The sequence below is a fragment of the Phocoena sinus genome, chromosome 6 (genome assembly GCF_008692025.1).
Source record: "Phocoena sinus isolate mPhoSin1 chromosome 6, mPhoSin1.pri, whole genome shotgun sequence".
In the NCBI taxonomy this organism is placed as follows: Eukaryota; Metazoa; Chordata; class Mammalia; order Artiodactyla; family Phocoenidae; genus Phocoena; species Phocoena sinus.
In genome coordinates this window covers 57667036-57684913 of record NC_045768.1, presented here as the reverse complement: position 1 = coordinate 57684913, position 17878 = coordinate 57667036, and the positions used below count along the sequence as shown (strand labels likewise).

At 39.2% G+C, this 17878-nt stretch overlaps 1 protein-coding gene across 5 annotated transcripts in view; it reads right to left on the bottom strand.

The window, feature by feature from the left end:
* Positions 1-17878, bottom strand: part of KDM4C (lysine demethylase 4C) — a 428305-nt gene that overhangs the window by 60425 nt on the left and 350002 nt on the right. For all 5 annotated transcript variants that reach the window (XR_004350381.1, XR_004350380.1, XR_004350379.1 and 2 more), the window contains one exon: positions 1753-1923. Coding sequence is in view for 2 of the 5 variants with exons in the window: in XM_032634921.1 (XP_032490812.1) it covers positions 1753-1923 (171 nt within the window). In the remaining 3 variants the exon portion in view is untranslated. The remainder of the gene's footprint in view (positions 1-1752; positions 1924-17878) is intronic.

Here is a 17878-nt window from a genome sequence, read left to right as displayed (position 1 = left end):
CCAGCAAAGTTTTCTCTCTTTGGCTGGCTCAGTATTGACAGCCTGCACAAAAGAAGGCTGATTGATTCTGAAATAAGTGTGTAGGCTGGGCAGGGCTGACCAGAGCCTGTGCATTTCTTTGCCTTTCTTGCCTTCACATACCTCTTCATCTCCCACTCTAAATGTCCTTTCTTCCCAGGGGTTAAGAACCGAGGCTCTGGAGCCCAACTCTGGGACTGAATACGCTTTCTGACACTTAACTAGCTGTGGGTCACCTTGAGAAAGTTATTTACTGCTTTGTGCCTCAGTTTCTGCAGTAGCCAGAGGTAGAAAATTCGGCTTGTAAGCGTGTAAGGTTGTGAGGATGAAGTGATTCATGCGTGTCAAGCTCCTGAAGCAGTCCTGGCACGTGGTATGTGTCCAGCAGTGTCAGCCCTACTGACCTTGTGGACTCGCTGACTCAGGTCTCCTGACCCCAACAGGCGGGAAGTTGCTTCTGGCTCATTTATAGCATTTATCGCACTGTCTAGAAAGCACCTATTTACCAGCCTGCCTCCCCCCAGACTGAGCAGGAATCACACCTTCTTTCTCATTATCTCTGCCCGCACCCAGTGTGATGCTTGGCACACAGCAGATACTGCGTGCTTGAAGGGGTGGCCTAGTCTAACAAGGGGAGCATGGCACCTAAGGGCTGCTGCTTATGAAGAGCAATGGCAGTGCGGTAAAGCAAAGCTCCAGGTGGAATTCTGCAAAGAAACATAATTCACCCTTTTGGTGTATGATCAAGTCCTGGGATTTTTAATTTGTTTAAACTCATCTGCTTTAAAATCTTTCAAATAAGGTAACTTGCGTTTACATACTTGTCCTTCTTAAAGGCATAGAGAAGTAAGCCTAACAAAGCTAACTGAATCAATGTTTCTTCGGCCCCAGGAGACCAAAATTCTAGAAATATTTATAAGCAACCTCATAAGGTTACATTTAATTATCACATAGTGATAATTATTACTTTTAAAGAATAACATCTTTCCAAATACAAACAAGGGCATATCATCAACAGACCCAGGACAAGGCAGAAGTTACATTAGTGAGGCCTGGTTCCCCAGATGGACATTTCCCTTAAATGAAGAAGGGATAACAAGATGACCAGAAGACTAACCCTGGTCTCAGTTATCTGATTTGATCTCAGTTTCAAAAAACCTTCTGCTGAAAGTGCTTTTCTTGTGAAACATCCTGCTCAAAGGCAAGTCCCTGAGACACACAGACAGACTGGCATGCATGTTTCCCACTCCAGACCACAGTTAAGAAACTCGGGAAAAGTCAGGGCCTTTTTCTTGCATGATTTTTGTTACTCCCATATGAAACATCCACAGATGTTTCTGTCTGATCACAGATGTCACTGTCAGGTCAGATTAATAAAAGCCATATTCTCCAGCTAAGCAGAAAGAAAAAGAATAAAGGGATTCAAATATACAAACACTTTGTAACAGAAAAGAACAGGTGAATTCACATTTTATGTTTCTGACCACACACATTTTTCACTTAGTTAAAAGAATTTGGGAAGATGATTCTAAGTTCATCTACTATTTAGAATAATGACGGCTAAGGAACCTCCTAGAAAACAATACTCTTTGTGGTGGGAAAACAGAACACCTGAAATCAAATATTAAATGAAAAGAGTTACTTCAAGAGCTGAAGTAAAGAGTCCCAAGAGGTTCAGCTGGTTTAGTTATACAAAAAGTAAACTGGGGAGCAGGCACCCAGGACCTTACTCACCACGATATCCTCGGGGAATGTGTCTCTGCTGAAGGAGCCGTCATCAAACACGACCTCATAGAAGGTCTGCGCCGTCACAGCAATCACCCTGCAGCTGTAGTACCGGGTGTTGCGATGCTTCGTGATGACCGTCTGCCCCACAGCGATGCCCTTCTCGCCAGCCTTGGACTTCTAAGGAAGGGGCAGAGAAAGAGGAGAGAAAAGAAACAGGAGAAAAAACAGAAAATAAAAGAAATATTTATTTAGAAAACATCATTGGTGTGGTCATGATACACACTTTTAATTGTTAAACCTTTTATTGGGGAGTAATTTCAAACAGAAGTTGCAAGAATCTGAATAATATAAAAACATACATATACTCTTTGACCCTTTACTCAGGTTCATCTATTGTTATTTATTGCTATTGTTAACATTTTACTATTTCCCTTTTTTTGCCTACTCTCTATTTTACATATGTGTATATTTAAGTATATATATATAAAATTGTGTGTGTGTGCATGCCACAATTTGAGAATAAGCTACATATAATCATGGGCTTTAACACCTAAATACATCAGTGTGTATTTTCTAAAAACAGGGATTTTCCTTTATATAACCACAGTACAGTTACTAACTTTAGTAAATTTAACATGGATGCCATACTTTAATCGACCATGCATATTCCAATTTTGTCAAGTGAGCCAATCACGATCTTTATGGCCCCCATCCTTTCTGTACAGGATGCAGTCTTGAGTCACATACTGCATTTAGTTGCCAAGTCTCTTCGACCTCCTTTAATCTGGAACATTTCCACAGCCTTTCTTTGTCTTTTATGATCGTGATACTTTTGAAGGATACAGCTGTCCCTCCCCCTGCTTTTTCAGTAGAGCGTATGTCTGATGTTTTCTCATGATTAGATTCAGGTTATACATTCCTGGCCAGAATACCGCTACCACAGAGACAATGTTGTATTCTTCTCAGGATATCACATCTGGAGGCACATGTTTGTCCACCTTTCAATGGTGATTTTAATTTTGATCCTGGTCAAAGAGTAGTCCAATTCCTTCATTCTGTAATGACTATTTTTCTCTTCCAACTAATAAGCAATCTGTGGGAGGGACTTTAACACCATGTAAATATCCTTTTCCTCCACATTTCTGCTTAGATTTAGCAACCACTGATGAGTCTTGCTTGATCCAGTTTTACTATGATGGTGATGATATGCTGATTTTTCCTGCTCCAGCACTCCCTCCGCATTTACCAGTTGGCACCTGGCAGTTATTAAGCAAAAATCTCCTACCTTCCCCCCATCCATCCATCCATCCATCATCAGTATGGAATTATTAATTCCTCCTCCCCAACTGTTTAGAATTCATACTATAATTAATAATTTTGGTGCTCAGATTATCCCAGATTTGGCCAATAGAAGCCTCTTCAATCTGTTTTCCTGTGCCCCTTAAGATGTCTTTTTATTTCTTATCAGTTCCTTACTTTCTGGCCTAACAAGATGTGTCAAGATCATCTTGCCTCAGCCCTGGAATTAACATTTCCCTGAGGAGTGTGGTTCATTTTAGAGGGCAGTGATATTAGAGAATAAGATCCAGGTGCTGAGGTGTGCTTATTACTACAAAAGCACCATTGTTTCTCGACCCTTTCAGAAGACAGACCAAAGAAATATATGCATGTAGATATGTGTGTGTGTGTATGTATGTATACATACACACACACACACACTATCACACTACAGGTATACATAAACATATGTATAACCATGGAAAACCATGGACTAGGTCTCAGAGTACATGTGTCACGCTATGGAAGCAGAAGGCTTCAGGATAAACGCTTCAGGAAGTGCTTGGCAGAGTGCTGGGCTCAGAGTAAGTACTCCAGAAATGTTAGCTTGCTGTATTTGGGGCTTTCTGTTTGTTTGCTTTGCTTTATTTTTCAGAATAAGGCTGTTGCTCCCCTGTCAGGAGCTCATACAAATCCCATTCCTGCCAGGGAGAGAGGGTAGCCAACATCTTACAAGGAAGTCTGCTCTCAAACATTCAGTCCCTTTTACTCCCCAGCTCCAAGTATCATTCATCACCCTTATTCTTTTGATGCCACAAGCGCTGACCCACTAGCGGGGCCCTGAATCAAGCACTTGGGAAGGTCCAGGACCTTTGCTAAATGGGCCCTGGAAGGCACCGTCTCATGATCCCCAAGATACCAACATTAGTCTGACATGTCACCCCTAACCTACAGAAAGCCAAGATTCACTAAACCCCAGTGTTTTCTGACAGCAGTATTTATAACGTTACTGGGAAATAAAGTGTCATCAATTCAGGATCTTGGTTTAATTAGAGGTTTTACTTATTTTTTCCCTGAATTTCAAAAAAGGCTAAAACACCTTGTAGGAAACATATAAAGTGCTATGCTTAATCTTCTCCTCCTGGAAACCAAAGAAGAAATGCCCAGAGAGTTAATGATTCACTAATTCCTTCAACAGTCATGTGTTGCCAGCCAGTGGACACCAAGCACCTCCCCTGGTGCTGGGGACTCAAACAAAACCCACTAAGACTTGATTCCTGTTCCCTGGAGCAGGCCCACAAAGGTATGTGCCATGAAGTTATCTTACAGGTGGCATGATTCAAGACTGGTGATATTCTAGCATGCCATCTACAGCATGTCTTCATACTCACAGGCAGAATTAGGGGAGGAGAGCAATGAAGCACCAAGTAATGGGCACGAGCAAAAGCCCAGAAGCAGGAAACAGCCCATTCTGTTCTGGGAACAGCAAGAGATCTGCTGTTGTGTGGGAGGGGAAGCGGGGAGGAAGGAGAAGACTTGAGAAATGGCCTGGGGCCCAGAGGTCAGGCTATGGGGTAGAGGGGAGTAGAGCAGCTCTTATGCCATCCTAAGGAGTCTATATATTACCCTGTGAGCCTAAGGAAGCCACTGAGAGGACTAAGCATAGAAGAAAAATGATCCAGGTCTGTGTGGCTTTTAGAGGAGAAGGGGCATCTCCATGTGGGAGATGAGGGCCTACAGACAAAGATGCTCACGACTTGGGCAGAGGGCCAACTGTCTCCCAAACGTGTTCCTAAGAGTCCCCTCCTTGTAGAGTGAGCTCTGCCATCTAGTTTCTCACATGCCTAACAAAACAAAAGGATATTTTCCTTTTTGAAATCGTTCCCTACTGATTGCTAGGTTGGTTGGGAAATTTTTCTGTGCCTTTAGGTGTAGTTAGCTGTGCAAACATTTTGACAAAGGACAAGAGCAAGAAGCCTGTAGTGACTTAAATGTACTTTGCTTGAAGTAGAAATCTTTAACAGCTAGGCCACATATGCCAAAACAATTCCCTAGTTTCCCACTTCATTCCTCTGCCCAACCCCTTTAAATATATCTAACCTTTCAAAGTAAGAGAACAACTTAGATCTAATAATAAATTCGAGTGAGGGCACAGTCTGCAGAGTTCTGTAACTCCAAAATTGGGCCCATGACTACTGCTTAAGATTGTATCAGGGCTCCCCTGGTGGCGCAGTGGTTGAGAGTCCGCCTGCCAATGCAGGGGACACGGGTTCAAGCCCTGGTCCAGGAAGATCCCACATGCCACAGAGCGACTAAGCCCGTGCGCCACAACTCCTGAGCCTGTGCCCTAGAGCCCACCAGCCACAACTACTGAACCCACGTGCCATAACTACTGAAACCCGTGCACCTAGAGCCCATGCTCCACAACAAGACAACCACTGCAATGAGAAGCCTGCACACCACAATGAAGAGTAGCCCCCACTCACCACAACTAAAGAAAGCCTGCACGCAACAACGAAGATCCAATGCAACCAAAAATAAATAAATAAAAAAAGCTTGTATCAGTTACAACTGACCCTAGGAGGTGAAGGTTGCAACTTGTTTGGCTAAACACAGTGGTCCTTAGTGACCTGGATTAGGGCCAAAAAAGGCTTCATGTTGGCAGCATATTTTTGCAAATGCTGTCCCTCTTTGTCAAACCACCTTAAAAACACTCATAGTCAGAATTGCATGTACTGTATTTTACTATGATAATAGTTTCATTGTGCATATTTTATTAAAATTGGAATGCACCTGCTAAGGAAACAATGTTTTGGATTTGAATTATAAGCTCAGCTTCCTCCTAGCTGTGTGATCTTGGGGATGTTATATAACCTTTAGCAGCCTCAGTTTGCTCATTTGTAGAAGGGACAATAATACGTACATTAAAGGTTTCCTATAAGAGGAAGTACATAAAATGCGTAAACTCATAGGCAGTTGGTTCTCGGCAACTGTTAACTGGCTTCGTTTTAAGAACTGAAGAACATACGTGAGAACCTAGCCCCAGGTTAATACACCACTCTTCCCTACCGTACCCCAGTAACTAGCATATACAACTGTGCAGCACCCTGGTTTCACATGACAAGGCTCAATTCAGCTCTAAATAATCACTGTCCTGCTCTTGATCTCATCCCCTTCTGACTCTAATTCTTGTCAAACAGGGGCACATAGCTATGGTTCTTAGGAAGGAAGGCATAAATAATGTGGTCTCCTCCCTCGACCCCCAAGGCTCTCAAAGCCTTTGTTTACAACTCTCTTAAGGCTCTGGTCAAATGTCACTTTCACTGACTTATCCCTCCTATAACAGGGCAAAATCCACAGGTCAGTGCCAGGACCTCTTTGTCTTTTTATTTGTGGCACCCAGTACACTGCGTACAACACTGTTGCTGTCAGATGAACAATGAATGAATAAATGAATGGGAAAATGAATGAACAGGAAAAAACTAAATAAATGAACTGTGATGAGGGGTAGAGACACATTTTTTAAATGGGAGAAGATTGATTCTAATTATTCACTGTCCAGAAAAGGGCAAAAAGAAACAAAGGGGAGTTTTAGGAAGAAGTTCCTCTTTCTTAGGGTGGGTAGACATGTATGTAGGTAAGGGGAGGAAATAAAGAAGGTTTATAGTGAGATTCACAAGGTCTGGAAAGTAGAAGCAGCCAGTCAAGGGAAAAGAAAAGTGACAGAGACTTGACAGCGAAAAGGTCGATTCTAGACCACAACCATTTTCTTCCTGCTAGGACACGAAATTTATGCAAACTGGCTGATTGGAAAGATGGCCAGCACACAAATTAAATATACAGCCTTCATCTAAATAAAAATTTTCATAAGCCTCAAGCATGACCATTTCATGGGGAGTACTAAAGAAAACAGATTATTTTCATAATGTTACTTTAATATGATTTCTGATTTATTTTTGCAGGAAAAGTTTATTGACAAGCATATCCCATAACTGATTATACATCCTCAATAATATTTTCTGTCAGAAAAGCCTAAGAACCTACTGATGTTAAGAATGTCATTTCTGATCAGAGAAGACGGACATTATGCAAGGGGCTCCATCAGATTATAGAAGTGGCTATGGTTTTTTAAGATTAGTGCACAGGCTAAGGCTGGTGAAAGTCACATTTTCTTTAACATGCACTAAGCAGAAATCAACAGCGGTTTAAGAAAAAACACAACTTAAAGAAAAGCTAGAACCGGTTCAAAATTCTGGGGATGTGAAAAAAAAATGTTAACTAAGAAAATGTTACAGACATTTCGCAAAAGCATCAAAGAGTCACTGGTACACATAACACAGATATGTTACCAACACATGTCCATACACGTGAGTTAATTAGACTCTCCCAATAACTCTGTGAAGCAGTTGTTATTTTCATTAAACAGATGAAGTCACTGAGGTACAAGGTCAAGTGACTTTTCCAAGATCTCAGAGCTGGTGAGGCGCTGAAGTGGGGCCCAGAAGCAGATGCTCTCCCACCACAAGTGCCTTGGTATCATCAACCAGGAGAACACACGTGGAAAGAAATCAGAGGAGAAATAAAACTAACCAGGAAGTGAGACTAATGGAATTCAAGCAGTTCCCAGAGAAGTTACATTTCTTTCTTTTCCAACTGACTTACTGAGTTAGAACCTCCTCTGTTCTACATACCTTTTGAGGCACTTCATTTAATCTCCCCAGTATAATCACAGAGTTGAATTAGCAACTTGGATTTGGAGCCTATCTGAAGATGAAAAGTGCAGAACGTATAATTGCATATGCTCTCAGTTTTCCTATGTGTACACACATGACACGCATACACACTGCAGTAAATTGCAAAAATGCTCACATACCTTCACACCTTCCTCTTTCCACATTCTTTGAAATGTGAGTTTGCAGCTCCTCCCCTCTAGAGCTGGAGTCTATTTCCCCAACCCTCAAATCTGAGCTAGGCTTGTGGCTTAGCCTGCTTTGACCAAAAGAATACAGCAGAAGTAACGGTGTGCAAATGCAAAGCCTCTTGCACACTTCCGCTGTCTCCCTAGGGATCCCAGATTCTGTCATGTGAACAAATTCAAGTTATCCTGCTGGCAGGTTAGAGACCCTATTGACCAAAGCTGAGGCCCTACACATATAAGAGAACCCAGCCAAAAGAAGGCAAGCTGTTCTGCAGCTCACCACAGACGGATGAGGCAACCAGCCTGAAACAGAAGAAGCACCCAACTGAGCCCGGTCTTAACTTCTGACCTACAGAATCAGTAGCTAAAGAGTTGTCATTGTTTTAAGCCACTAAGTTTTGGGGTGGTTTGTCACATACACAACTTAGAAAAAAGAATACAGTGACCCTTGAAAAATGCAAGAGTTAGGGGCATCAACCACCCCCCCCGGCCTTGCACAGTTAAAAACCCACATATAACTTTACAGTCGGCACTCCATATCCATGGATTCAATCAATCAAGGATTGTATAGAATTCAGTATGTATTTATGGGAAAAAAATCCACATATAGGTGGACCCACACAGTTTAAATCCATGTTGTTCAAGGGTTAAATGTACTAAGAAAATAATATACTAAACTGTTAGCTATATACAATGCTAGGTAATGAAATTTTGTCTATTTGATTCTTTATGTACTTCTGTGTACCTTCCATTATACACAGTTGACCCTTGAACACAGGGGTTAGGGGCACCTTGATCCCCTTCACAGTGAAAATATCTGCATAGCACTATCTCTGCCTCAAAAACAAAAGAACTAGTACATGACTTAACCAAGGGCAGGAAGCTGAAACAGTTTGAATGCAATCAGGACTCTTTTGATGCCACATACTGTGAACTCTAATCAAACACAAATTTTCTCCACACTTAAGTTAATTTAAAGATCTAAAAAATGAAAATACAGGTACTATATTTTTTGAAAAAAATCCATGCATAAGTGGACCTGTGCAGTCCAAAGCCATGGTATTCAAGAGTCAACTGTATTTCTTTAATTATTATCACCACAGCCTTCTGACCATCTGAACCAAGCCTAAGGGAGCCAGGAAGCCCATATGCACATGTGCCCAGAAGGCCATTGAGAACGGAATGTTTGCTGCCATAGACCCCCTTGGTTAACTTGTGAGCCTGTGGATCCCTACTCAGAATAATGTTTTTAAATCCATAAAATAAAACAAGATTATCCTCCCCACACAAAAAAATTATATTGCAATAATATTGAAAAAAACAAATTTGTGGTATAATAGCTACACTTCTTTAATAATGTACTAAATATTAATACCTAGTTGCAGGTCAAACAACTATTAATATCTTAATTTCAAAGTTACAATGGGAATCCAGCAGCCTGTGGAAAAAAAAACCACATTCACAGAAAGATAGACAAGATGAAAAGGCACAGGGTTATGTACCAGATGAATGAACAATATAAAACCCCAGAAAAACAACTAAATGAAGTGGAGATAGGCAACCTTCCAGAAAAAAAACTCAGAATAATGATAGTGAAGATGATCCAGGACCTCGGAAAAAGAATGGAGGTAAAGATTGAGAAGATGCAAGAAATGTTTAACAGAGACCTAGAAGAATTAAAGAACAAACAAACAGAGATGAACAAAACAATAACTGAAATGGAAACTACACTAGAAGGAATCAATAGCAGAATAACTGAGGCAGAAGAACGGATAAGTGAACTGGAAGACAGAATGGTGGAATTCACTGCTGTGGAACAGAATAAAGAAAAAAGAATGAAAAGAAATGAAGACAGCCTAAGAGACCTCTGGGACAACATTAAACACAACAAAATTCACACTATAGGGGTCGCAGAAGGAGAAGAGAGAGAGAAAGGACCCGAGAAAATATTTGAAGAGATTATAGTCAAAAACTTCCCTAACATGGGAAAGGAAATAGCCACCGAAGTCCAGGAAGCACAGAGAGTCCCACAGAGGATAAACCCAAGGAAACATGCAGAGACACATAGTAATCAAATTGGCAAAAATCAAAGGCAAAGAAAAATTACTGAAAGCAGCAAGGGAACAATGACAAATAACATACAAGGGCACTCCCATAAGGTTTACAGCTGATTTCTCAGCAGAATCTCTACAAGCCAGAAGGGAGTGGCATGATATACTTAAAGTGATGGAAGAAGCTACAACCAAGATTACTCTACCTGGCAAGGATCTCATTCAGATTCGATGGAGAAATCAAAAGCTTTACAGACAAACAAAAGCTAAGAGAATTCAGCACCACCTAACCAGCTCTACAACAAATGCTAAAGGAACTTACCTAAGTGGGAAGCACAAAAGAAGAAAAGGACCCGCAAAAACAAACCCAAAACAATTAAGAAAATGGTCATAGGAACATACATATTGATAATTACCTTAAACATGAATGGAATAAATGCTCCAGCCAAAAGACACAGGCTTGCTGAACGCATACAAAAACAAGACCCATATATATGCTGTCTACAAGAGACCCACTTCAGACCTAGGGACATATACAGACTGAAAGTGAGGGGATGGAAAAAGATATTCCATGCAAATGGAAATCCAAAGAAAGCTGGAGTAGCAATACTCATATCAGATAAAATAGACTTTAAAGAATGTTACAAGGGACAAGGAAGGACACTACATAATGATCAAGGGATCAATCAAAGAAGAAGATATAACAATTATAAATATATATGCACCCAACACAGGAGCACCTCAATACATAAGGCAACTGCTACCAGCTATAAAAGAGGAAATCAACAGTAACAAAATAATAGTGGGGGACTTTAACACCTCACTTACACCAATGGACAGATCATCCAAAGCGAAAATAAGGAAAGAGAAGCTTTAAATGACACAATTGACCAGATAGATTTAATTGATAGTTATAGAATATTCCATCCAAAAACAGAAGATTACACTTTCTTCTCAAGTGCACATGGAACATTCTCCAGGATAGATCACATCTTGGGTCACAAATCAAGCCTCAGTAAATTTAAGAAAATTGAAATCGTATCAAGCATCTTTTCTGACCACAACGCTATGAGATTAGAAATGGGAAAAAAGCATAAAAAACACAAACACATGGAGGCTAAACTATACGTTACTAAATAATCAAGAGATCACTGAAGAAATCAAAGAGGAAATCAAAAAATACCTAGAGAAAAATGACAATGAAAACTTGATGATCCAAAACCTATGCAATGTAGCAAAAGCAGTTCTCAGAGGGAAGTTTATAGCTATATAAGCCTACCTCAAGAAACATCTCAAATAAACAATCTAACCTTACACCGCAAGGAAGTAGAGAAAGAAGAACAAACAGAACCCAAACTTAGTAGAAGGAAAGAAATCATAAAGATCAGAGCAGAAATAAATGAAATAGAAACAAAGAAAACAATAGCAAAGATCAATAAAACTAAAAGCTGGTTCTTTGAAAAGATAAACAACATTGATAAACCATTAGCCAGACTCATCAAGGAAAAGAGGGAGAGAACTCAAATCAATAAAATTAGAAATCAAAGAGGAGAAGTTACAACAGACACCACAGAAATACAAAGCACCCTAAGAAACTACTACAAGCAACTGTATGCCAATAAAATGGACAGCCTGGAAAAAATGGACAAATTCTTAGAAAGATATAACCTTCCAAGACTGAACAAGGAAGAAATAGAAAATATGAACAGACCAATCACAAGTAATGAAATTGAAACTGTGATTAAAGATCTTCCATCAAACAAAAGTCCAGGAACAGACGGCACACAGGTGAATTCTATCGAACATTTAGAGAAGAGGTAACACCCATCCTTCTCAAACTCTTCCAAAAAATTGTGGAGAAGGAACACTGCCAAACACATTCTATGAGGCCACCATCACCCTGATACCAAAACCAGACAAAGATACTACAAAAAAAGAAAATTACAGACCAATATCACTGATGAATATAGATGCAAAAATACTCAACAAAATACTAGCAAACAGAATCCAACAGAACATGAAAAGGATCATACACCATGATCAAGTGGGATTTACCCCAGGGATGCAAGGATTCTTCAATACATGCAAATCAATCAATGTATATACCATATTAACAAATTGAAGAAGAAAAACCATATCATCATCTCAATAGATGCAGAAAAAGCTTTTGACAAAATTCAACACCCATTTATAACAAAAACTCTCCAGAAAGCGGGCATAGAGGGAACCCACCTCAACATAATAAAGGCCATATACAACAAACCCACAGCAAACATCATTCTCAATGGTGAAAAACGGAAAACATTTCCTCTAAGATCAGGAACAAGACAAGGATGTCCACTCTCACCACTATTATTCCACATAGTTTTGGAAGTCCTAGCCACGGCAATCAGGGAAGAAAAAGAAATAAAAGGAATACAATTGGAAAAGAAGAAGTAAAACTGTCACTGTTTGCAGATGACATGATACTATAAATAGAGAATCCTAAAGATGCCACCAGAAAACTACTAGAGCTAATCAATGAATTTGGTAAAGCAGCTGGATACAAAATTAATGCACAGAAATCTCTGGCATTCCTATATACTAATGATGAAACATCTGAAAGTGAAATCAAGAAAACACTCCCATTTACCATTGCAACAAAAAGAATAAAATACCTAGGAATAAACCTACCTAGGGAGACAAAACACCTGTATGCAGAAAACTATCAGACACTGATGAAAGAAATTAAAGATGATACAAACAGATGGAGAGATGTACCATGTTTTTGGAATGGAAGAATCAATATTGTGAAAATCACTATACTACCCAAAGCAATCTACAGATTCAATGCAATCCCTATCAAATTACCAATGGCAGTTTTTACGGAACTAGAACAAAAAATCTTAAAATTTGTATGGAGACACAAAAAACCCTAAACAGCCAAAGCAGTCTTGAGGGAAAAAACCAGAGGTGGAGGAATCAGACTTCCTGACTTCAGATTATACTACAAAACTACAGTAATCAAGACATGGTACTGGCACAAAAACAGAAAGATAGATCAATGGAAAAAGATAAAAGCCCAGAGATAAACCCATGCACCTATAGTCAACTAATCTATGACAAAGGAGGCAAGGATATACAATGGAGAAAAGACAGTCTCTCAATAAGTGGTGCTGGGAAAACTGGACAGCTACATGTAAACGAATGAAATTAGAACACTCCCTAACACAATACACAAACATAAACTCAAAATGGATTAGGGACCTAAATGTAAGACCAGACACTATAAAACTCTTAGAGGAAAACATAGGAAGAACACTCTTTGAAATAAATCACAGCAAAATCTTTTTAGATACACCTCCTAGACTAATGGAAATAAAAACAAAAATAAACAAATGGGACCTAATGAAACTTAAAAGCTTTTGCACCACAAAGGAAACCATAAACAAGACGAAAAGACAACCCTCAGAATGGGAGAAAATATTTGCAAACGAATCAACAGACAAAGGATTAATCTCCAAAATATATAAACAGCTCATGCAGCTCAATATTAAAAAACAACCCAATCCAAAAATGGGCAGAAGACCTAAATAGACATTTCTCCAAAGAAGACATACAGATGGCCAAGAAACACATGAAAAGCTGCTCAACATCACTAATAATTAGAGAAATGCAAATCAAAACTACAGTGAGGTATCACCTCACACCAGTTATAATGGGCATCATCAAAAAATCTACAAACAACAAATGCTGGAGAGGGTGTGCAGAAAAGGGAACCCTCTTGCACTGTTGGTGTTGGGAATGTAAATTGATACAGCCACTATGGAGAACAGTATGGAGGTTCCTTAAAAAACTAAAAATAGAATTACTATATGATCCAGCAATGCCACTACTGGGCATATACCCAGCGAAAACCATAATTCAGAAAGACATGCACCCCAATGTTTATTGCAGCCCTATTTACAATAGCCAGGTCATGGAAGCAACCTAAATGCCCATCGAGTGATGAATGGATAAAGAAGTTGTGGTACATATATACAATGGAATATTACTCAGCCATAAAAATGAATGAAATTGGGTCATTTGTTGAGACGTGGATGGATCTAGAGACTGTCATACAGAGTGAAGTAAGTCAGAAAGAGAAAAACAAATATCGTACATTAACGCATATATGTGGAACCTAGAAAAATGGTACAGATGAACCAGTTTGCGGGGCAGAAATTGAGATACAGATGTAGAGAACAAACGTATGGACACCAAGGGGGGAAAGCAGCAGGGGGTGAAGTTGGTGGTGTGATAAACCGGGAGATTGGGATTGACATGTATACACTGACGTGTATAAAATGGATGACTAATAAGAACCTGTTGTATAAAAATTAATAATAATAGATAACTAATAAGAACCGGCTGTATAAAAAAAAAAGTTACAATGGGCATAGTAATATTTTGAGATCTCTCTTACAATGGTAATGTGATTTCTATTGTGGACAGAGTCACAGGAACTGCTAATGCCACCTTTGCTTATGCTCAAAACTGACAGAACTGTTAAATTCTAGCTGGAATTTAGAAAGAAAATTGCTATTTTTTCCCTCATGCTCTAACAGACAAATTTTTCTTGATACTAAATTGTTAAAAAGATTTTATCACCAGGAACATTTAAAGGAACCTTGTAACAACAGTCTTTGTAAAAATCACAACAATGTTATTTACGTCTGGTGCTTGTACATACTGTCAATAAATGGACATAGTAATGAAATGAAACTCATTGAAGGTACCTCTGTGAAGGGTGAAGTTATAGAGGCTAAAGTGGGTAATTTTGGGGTGACCTAAACTGAAACAGGAATCTAACTTAAGCACTGAGATTGGAATATGTACTGCATCCTCAAATATCATTTCTGCCCAGTGACTTTTTGACAGAGAACAGAGAGGAGTTTAGTTCAAACTTGACCTCTAAAGTGAGGGCTCAGAGAGGAGTTCTGTGTGGTAGAGGAAGGAATATTTCTATGCTTTGCAAGATGTGTCTTCTCTTATTGGACGTGTGAAGGCTGATGTGCATTCATACCCTGAAGGAGAATCACCCACCATCTGATGAGATGAGTCATGGGTAGAGATGTCATCTTAGGAAAATCCCTGAGTGGATTCTCCATCTGTAATAATGATGTTAAAAAAGGGTGCAAATCCAAATACGGTAGTATAGGTAGAGGCTCACAGGTACATGCATCATTCATTCAGCAAGGCTGGAGAGTTGAAGGAAAAAGCTAAGCAACTTATCCAATGAACAGGCCAAAAAGTACATTTCCATGTATATCCAATAACCCTTTTGCCTTCTCAACTTTATTATTTCTCCATAATTTCTATGAATTAATAAACTGAGATATTATTGTATTTTTTTCAAGGTATCCATTTTATTAAAAAATCCTAGAGGTATTAGAGTAAATAAATTAATACAAACTATTATTCTTTTACCAAACTTTTGCAGCAAAAATCACTCATCTAAATTTGCCTTGTAATAATGAAAGCTTTCTTTATAAAATTACGAGAGCTAGGTAAAAATATTTTACCCAGAAAAACCTAAACCCCTGGGGCTTCATGAAGAAACAATTGCTCTTAGAGCACAAAGGCACATGCAGGCTCATAAAAATGTCACAAGTATTTAATTTTCGACATGTCTGTTTGTTCACGTGTACTTGATTTCTTGTGGGTTTTTAACTACAAACATATAATACAGTGGGAAATGGTGGTAAGCAGTTTCCCAGCAGATTTAAGGTCTTTTTCAATGTAACGCCTATAGAAGTATAACTAACAGGCTGCAGAAGATACTGAGAAGAAAAAAAATGAATTCTTTTCCATGTGAGTTATTAGCTCACGTCAGAGGTGGTTGGTCTTATCCAGGAGCTAAGTGAAGGGGACTGGGATGGGAGAAGCATCTTCAGATGCTTCACTGTGTTAATGTAGGAAACTCTCAACAGGTAGGCACCACCTGCTTTCTATTCTGAATAGTTTTCAGCAAACATACTTCATAAAGAGCAGACAGGAAAAACCTGATGTGAGCTCTTGCTAACTCATTTCCAATCTCATTACTTGGAAGAGAACATGTGAGTCCCTGGATGCCTGGCACTAGAAACTCTGCTTTGGGCTTTTATATTTCAGATGCTCTTCAGGCCTCTTGGGTAGTAACAGTAAAATGGGGGCGGGGACCCTATAGATTCAACAAAATCTCAATCATTCACAGCAGTTGTTTGTGTGTTTAGAAATCAACAAGCCGATTTTTAAATTTATGTGAAAATGCAAAGAACCTAAAATATATAAACAATGCTGGAATGAATTACAATTTAGGGGAAATGAGGAGGAAAAGCATTCATTCATTCATTTATAAGGTAATGCAATTTTAAAAAATTGCCTCAGATGGGACATTTTCAACAGAGAGAAGCAAGGGACATGGGGCATTACTATATGGTATTCCTACCCATAAGGATTTTTGAATCTCAATTACAGCAGGTGAATGGGTTAAAAATAGCTAAAATAGATGCAAAGATTTTCTTAACAAGGTGGCCCAAAGCAAAACAGACTAATTAAAGGGCTTAACAGTTTTTCTCTGTCACCAACAAGGAAGCCCAGGTAAATAATAAAACCATGTAAACTAATTCAAGGCATGGTCTCAAACTGGAAAAGTGAAGCCAGACCAGCACCATCTAAATGACACACCATGTGCTCTGACTTTGAAGAAAGGGAGGTTCTGTAACTTTAATGACTACTGAACCTCCCTGAAGTTCCTTTTCATCAACTGTAAAATGGATACAATTAGAACACCTGCAACAGAGGGTTACTAAGTGGACCAAATGAGACAATGTACTATTGGGTTGGCCAAAATGTTCCTTCGGTTTTTAAGTAAAAATAAAAGACACATTTTTTCATTTTCACCAAGAACTTTATTGAACAATGTGTTCACCATTTTGTTCCACTATCTTCCACCATTTTTCAGGCAGCTTCATAATTCCACCTTCCCAACACTTTTTATCTTTTTGAGCAAATAACTGTTCCAGGCACCTTTTACAGTCTTCCAGGGAACTGAAATTTCTTCCATTAAGAGAATTTTGTGAAGACCGAAATAAATGGAAATCCGAAGGTGCAAAGTCTGGTGAATACAGCAGATGAATCAGAACTCCCCGGCCAAGCTGTAATAGTTTTTGCCTGGTCATCAAAGAAACATGCAGACTTGCGCTATTCTGATGAAAGATTATGCGTTTTCTGTTGACTAATTCTGGATGCTTTTCGTGGAGTGCTGCTTTCAGCTGGTTTAATTGGGAGCAGTACTTGTAATTAATCGTTTGGTTTTCGGGAATGAGCTCATAATACAGGACTCCCTTCCAATCCCACCATATACACAACGTCACCTTCTCTGGATAAAGACAGGCCTTTGGTGTAATTGGTGGTGGTTCATTTCACTTGCCCCGCGATCTCTTCCATTCCACATTATTGTACAGTATCCACTTTTCATCACCCGTCACAATTTGTTTTAAAAACAGAATGTTTTTGTTACGTTTAAGTAGAGAATCACATGCGGAAATACAGTCAAGAAGGTTCTTTTGCTTAACTTATGTGGAACCCAAATATCAAAGCAATGAACAGAACCAAGCGGGTGCAAATGATTTTCAATGCTTGAGTTGGATATTTTTGAGTATGTTGGCTATCTCCCGCATAGTATAACGTTGATTGTTCTCAATTAATGCCTCGATTTGATCGCTATCAACTTCAACTGGTCTACCCAACCGTGGAGCATCGCCCAGTGAGAAATCTCCAGCACGAAACCTCTCAAAGCACTTCTGACATGTTTGATCAGTCACAGAACCTTCTCCATAGACTGCACAAATCTTTTTTTGCATTTCAGTTGCGTTTTTACCTT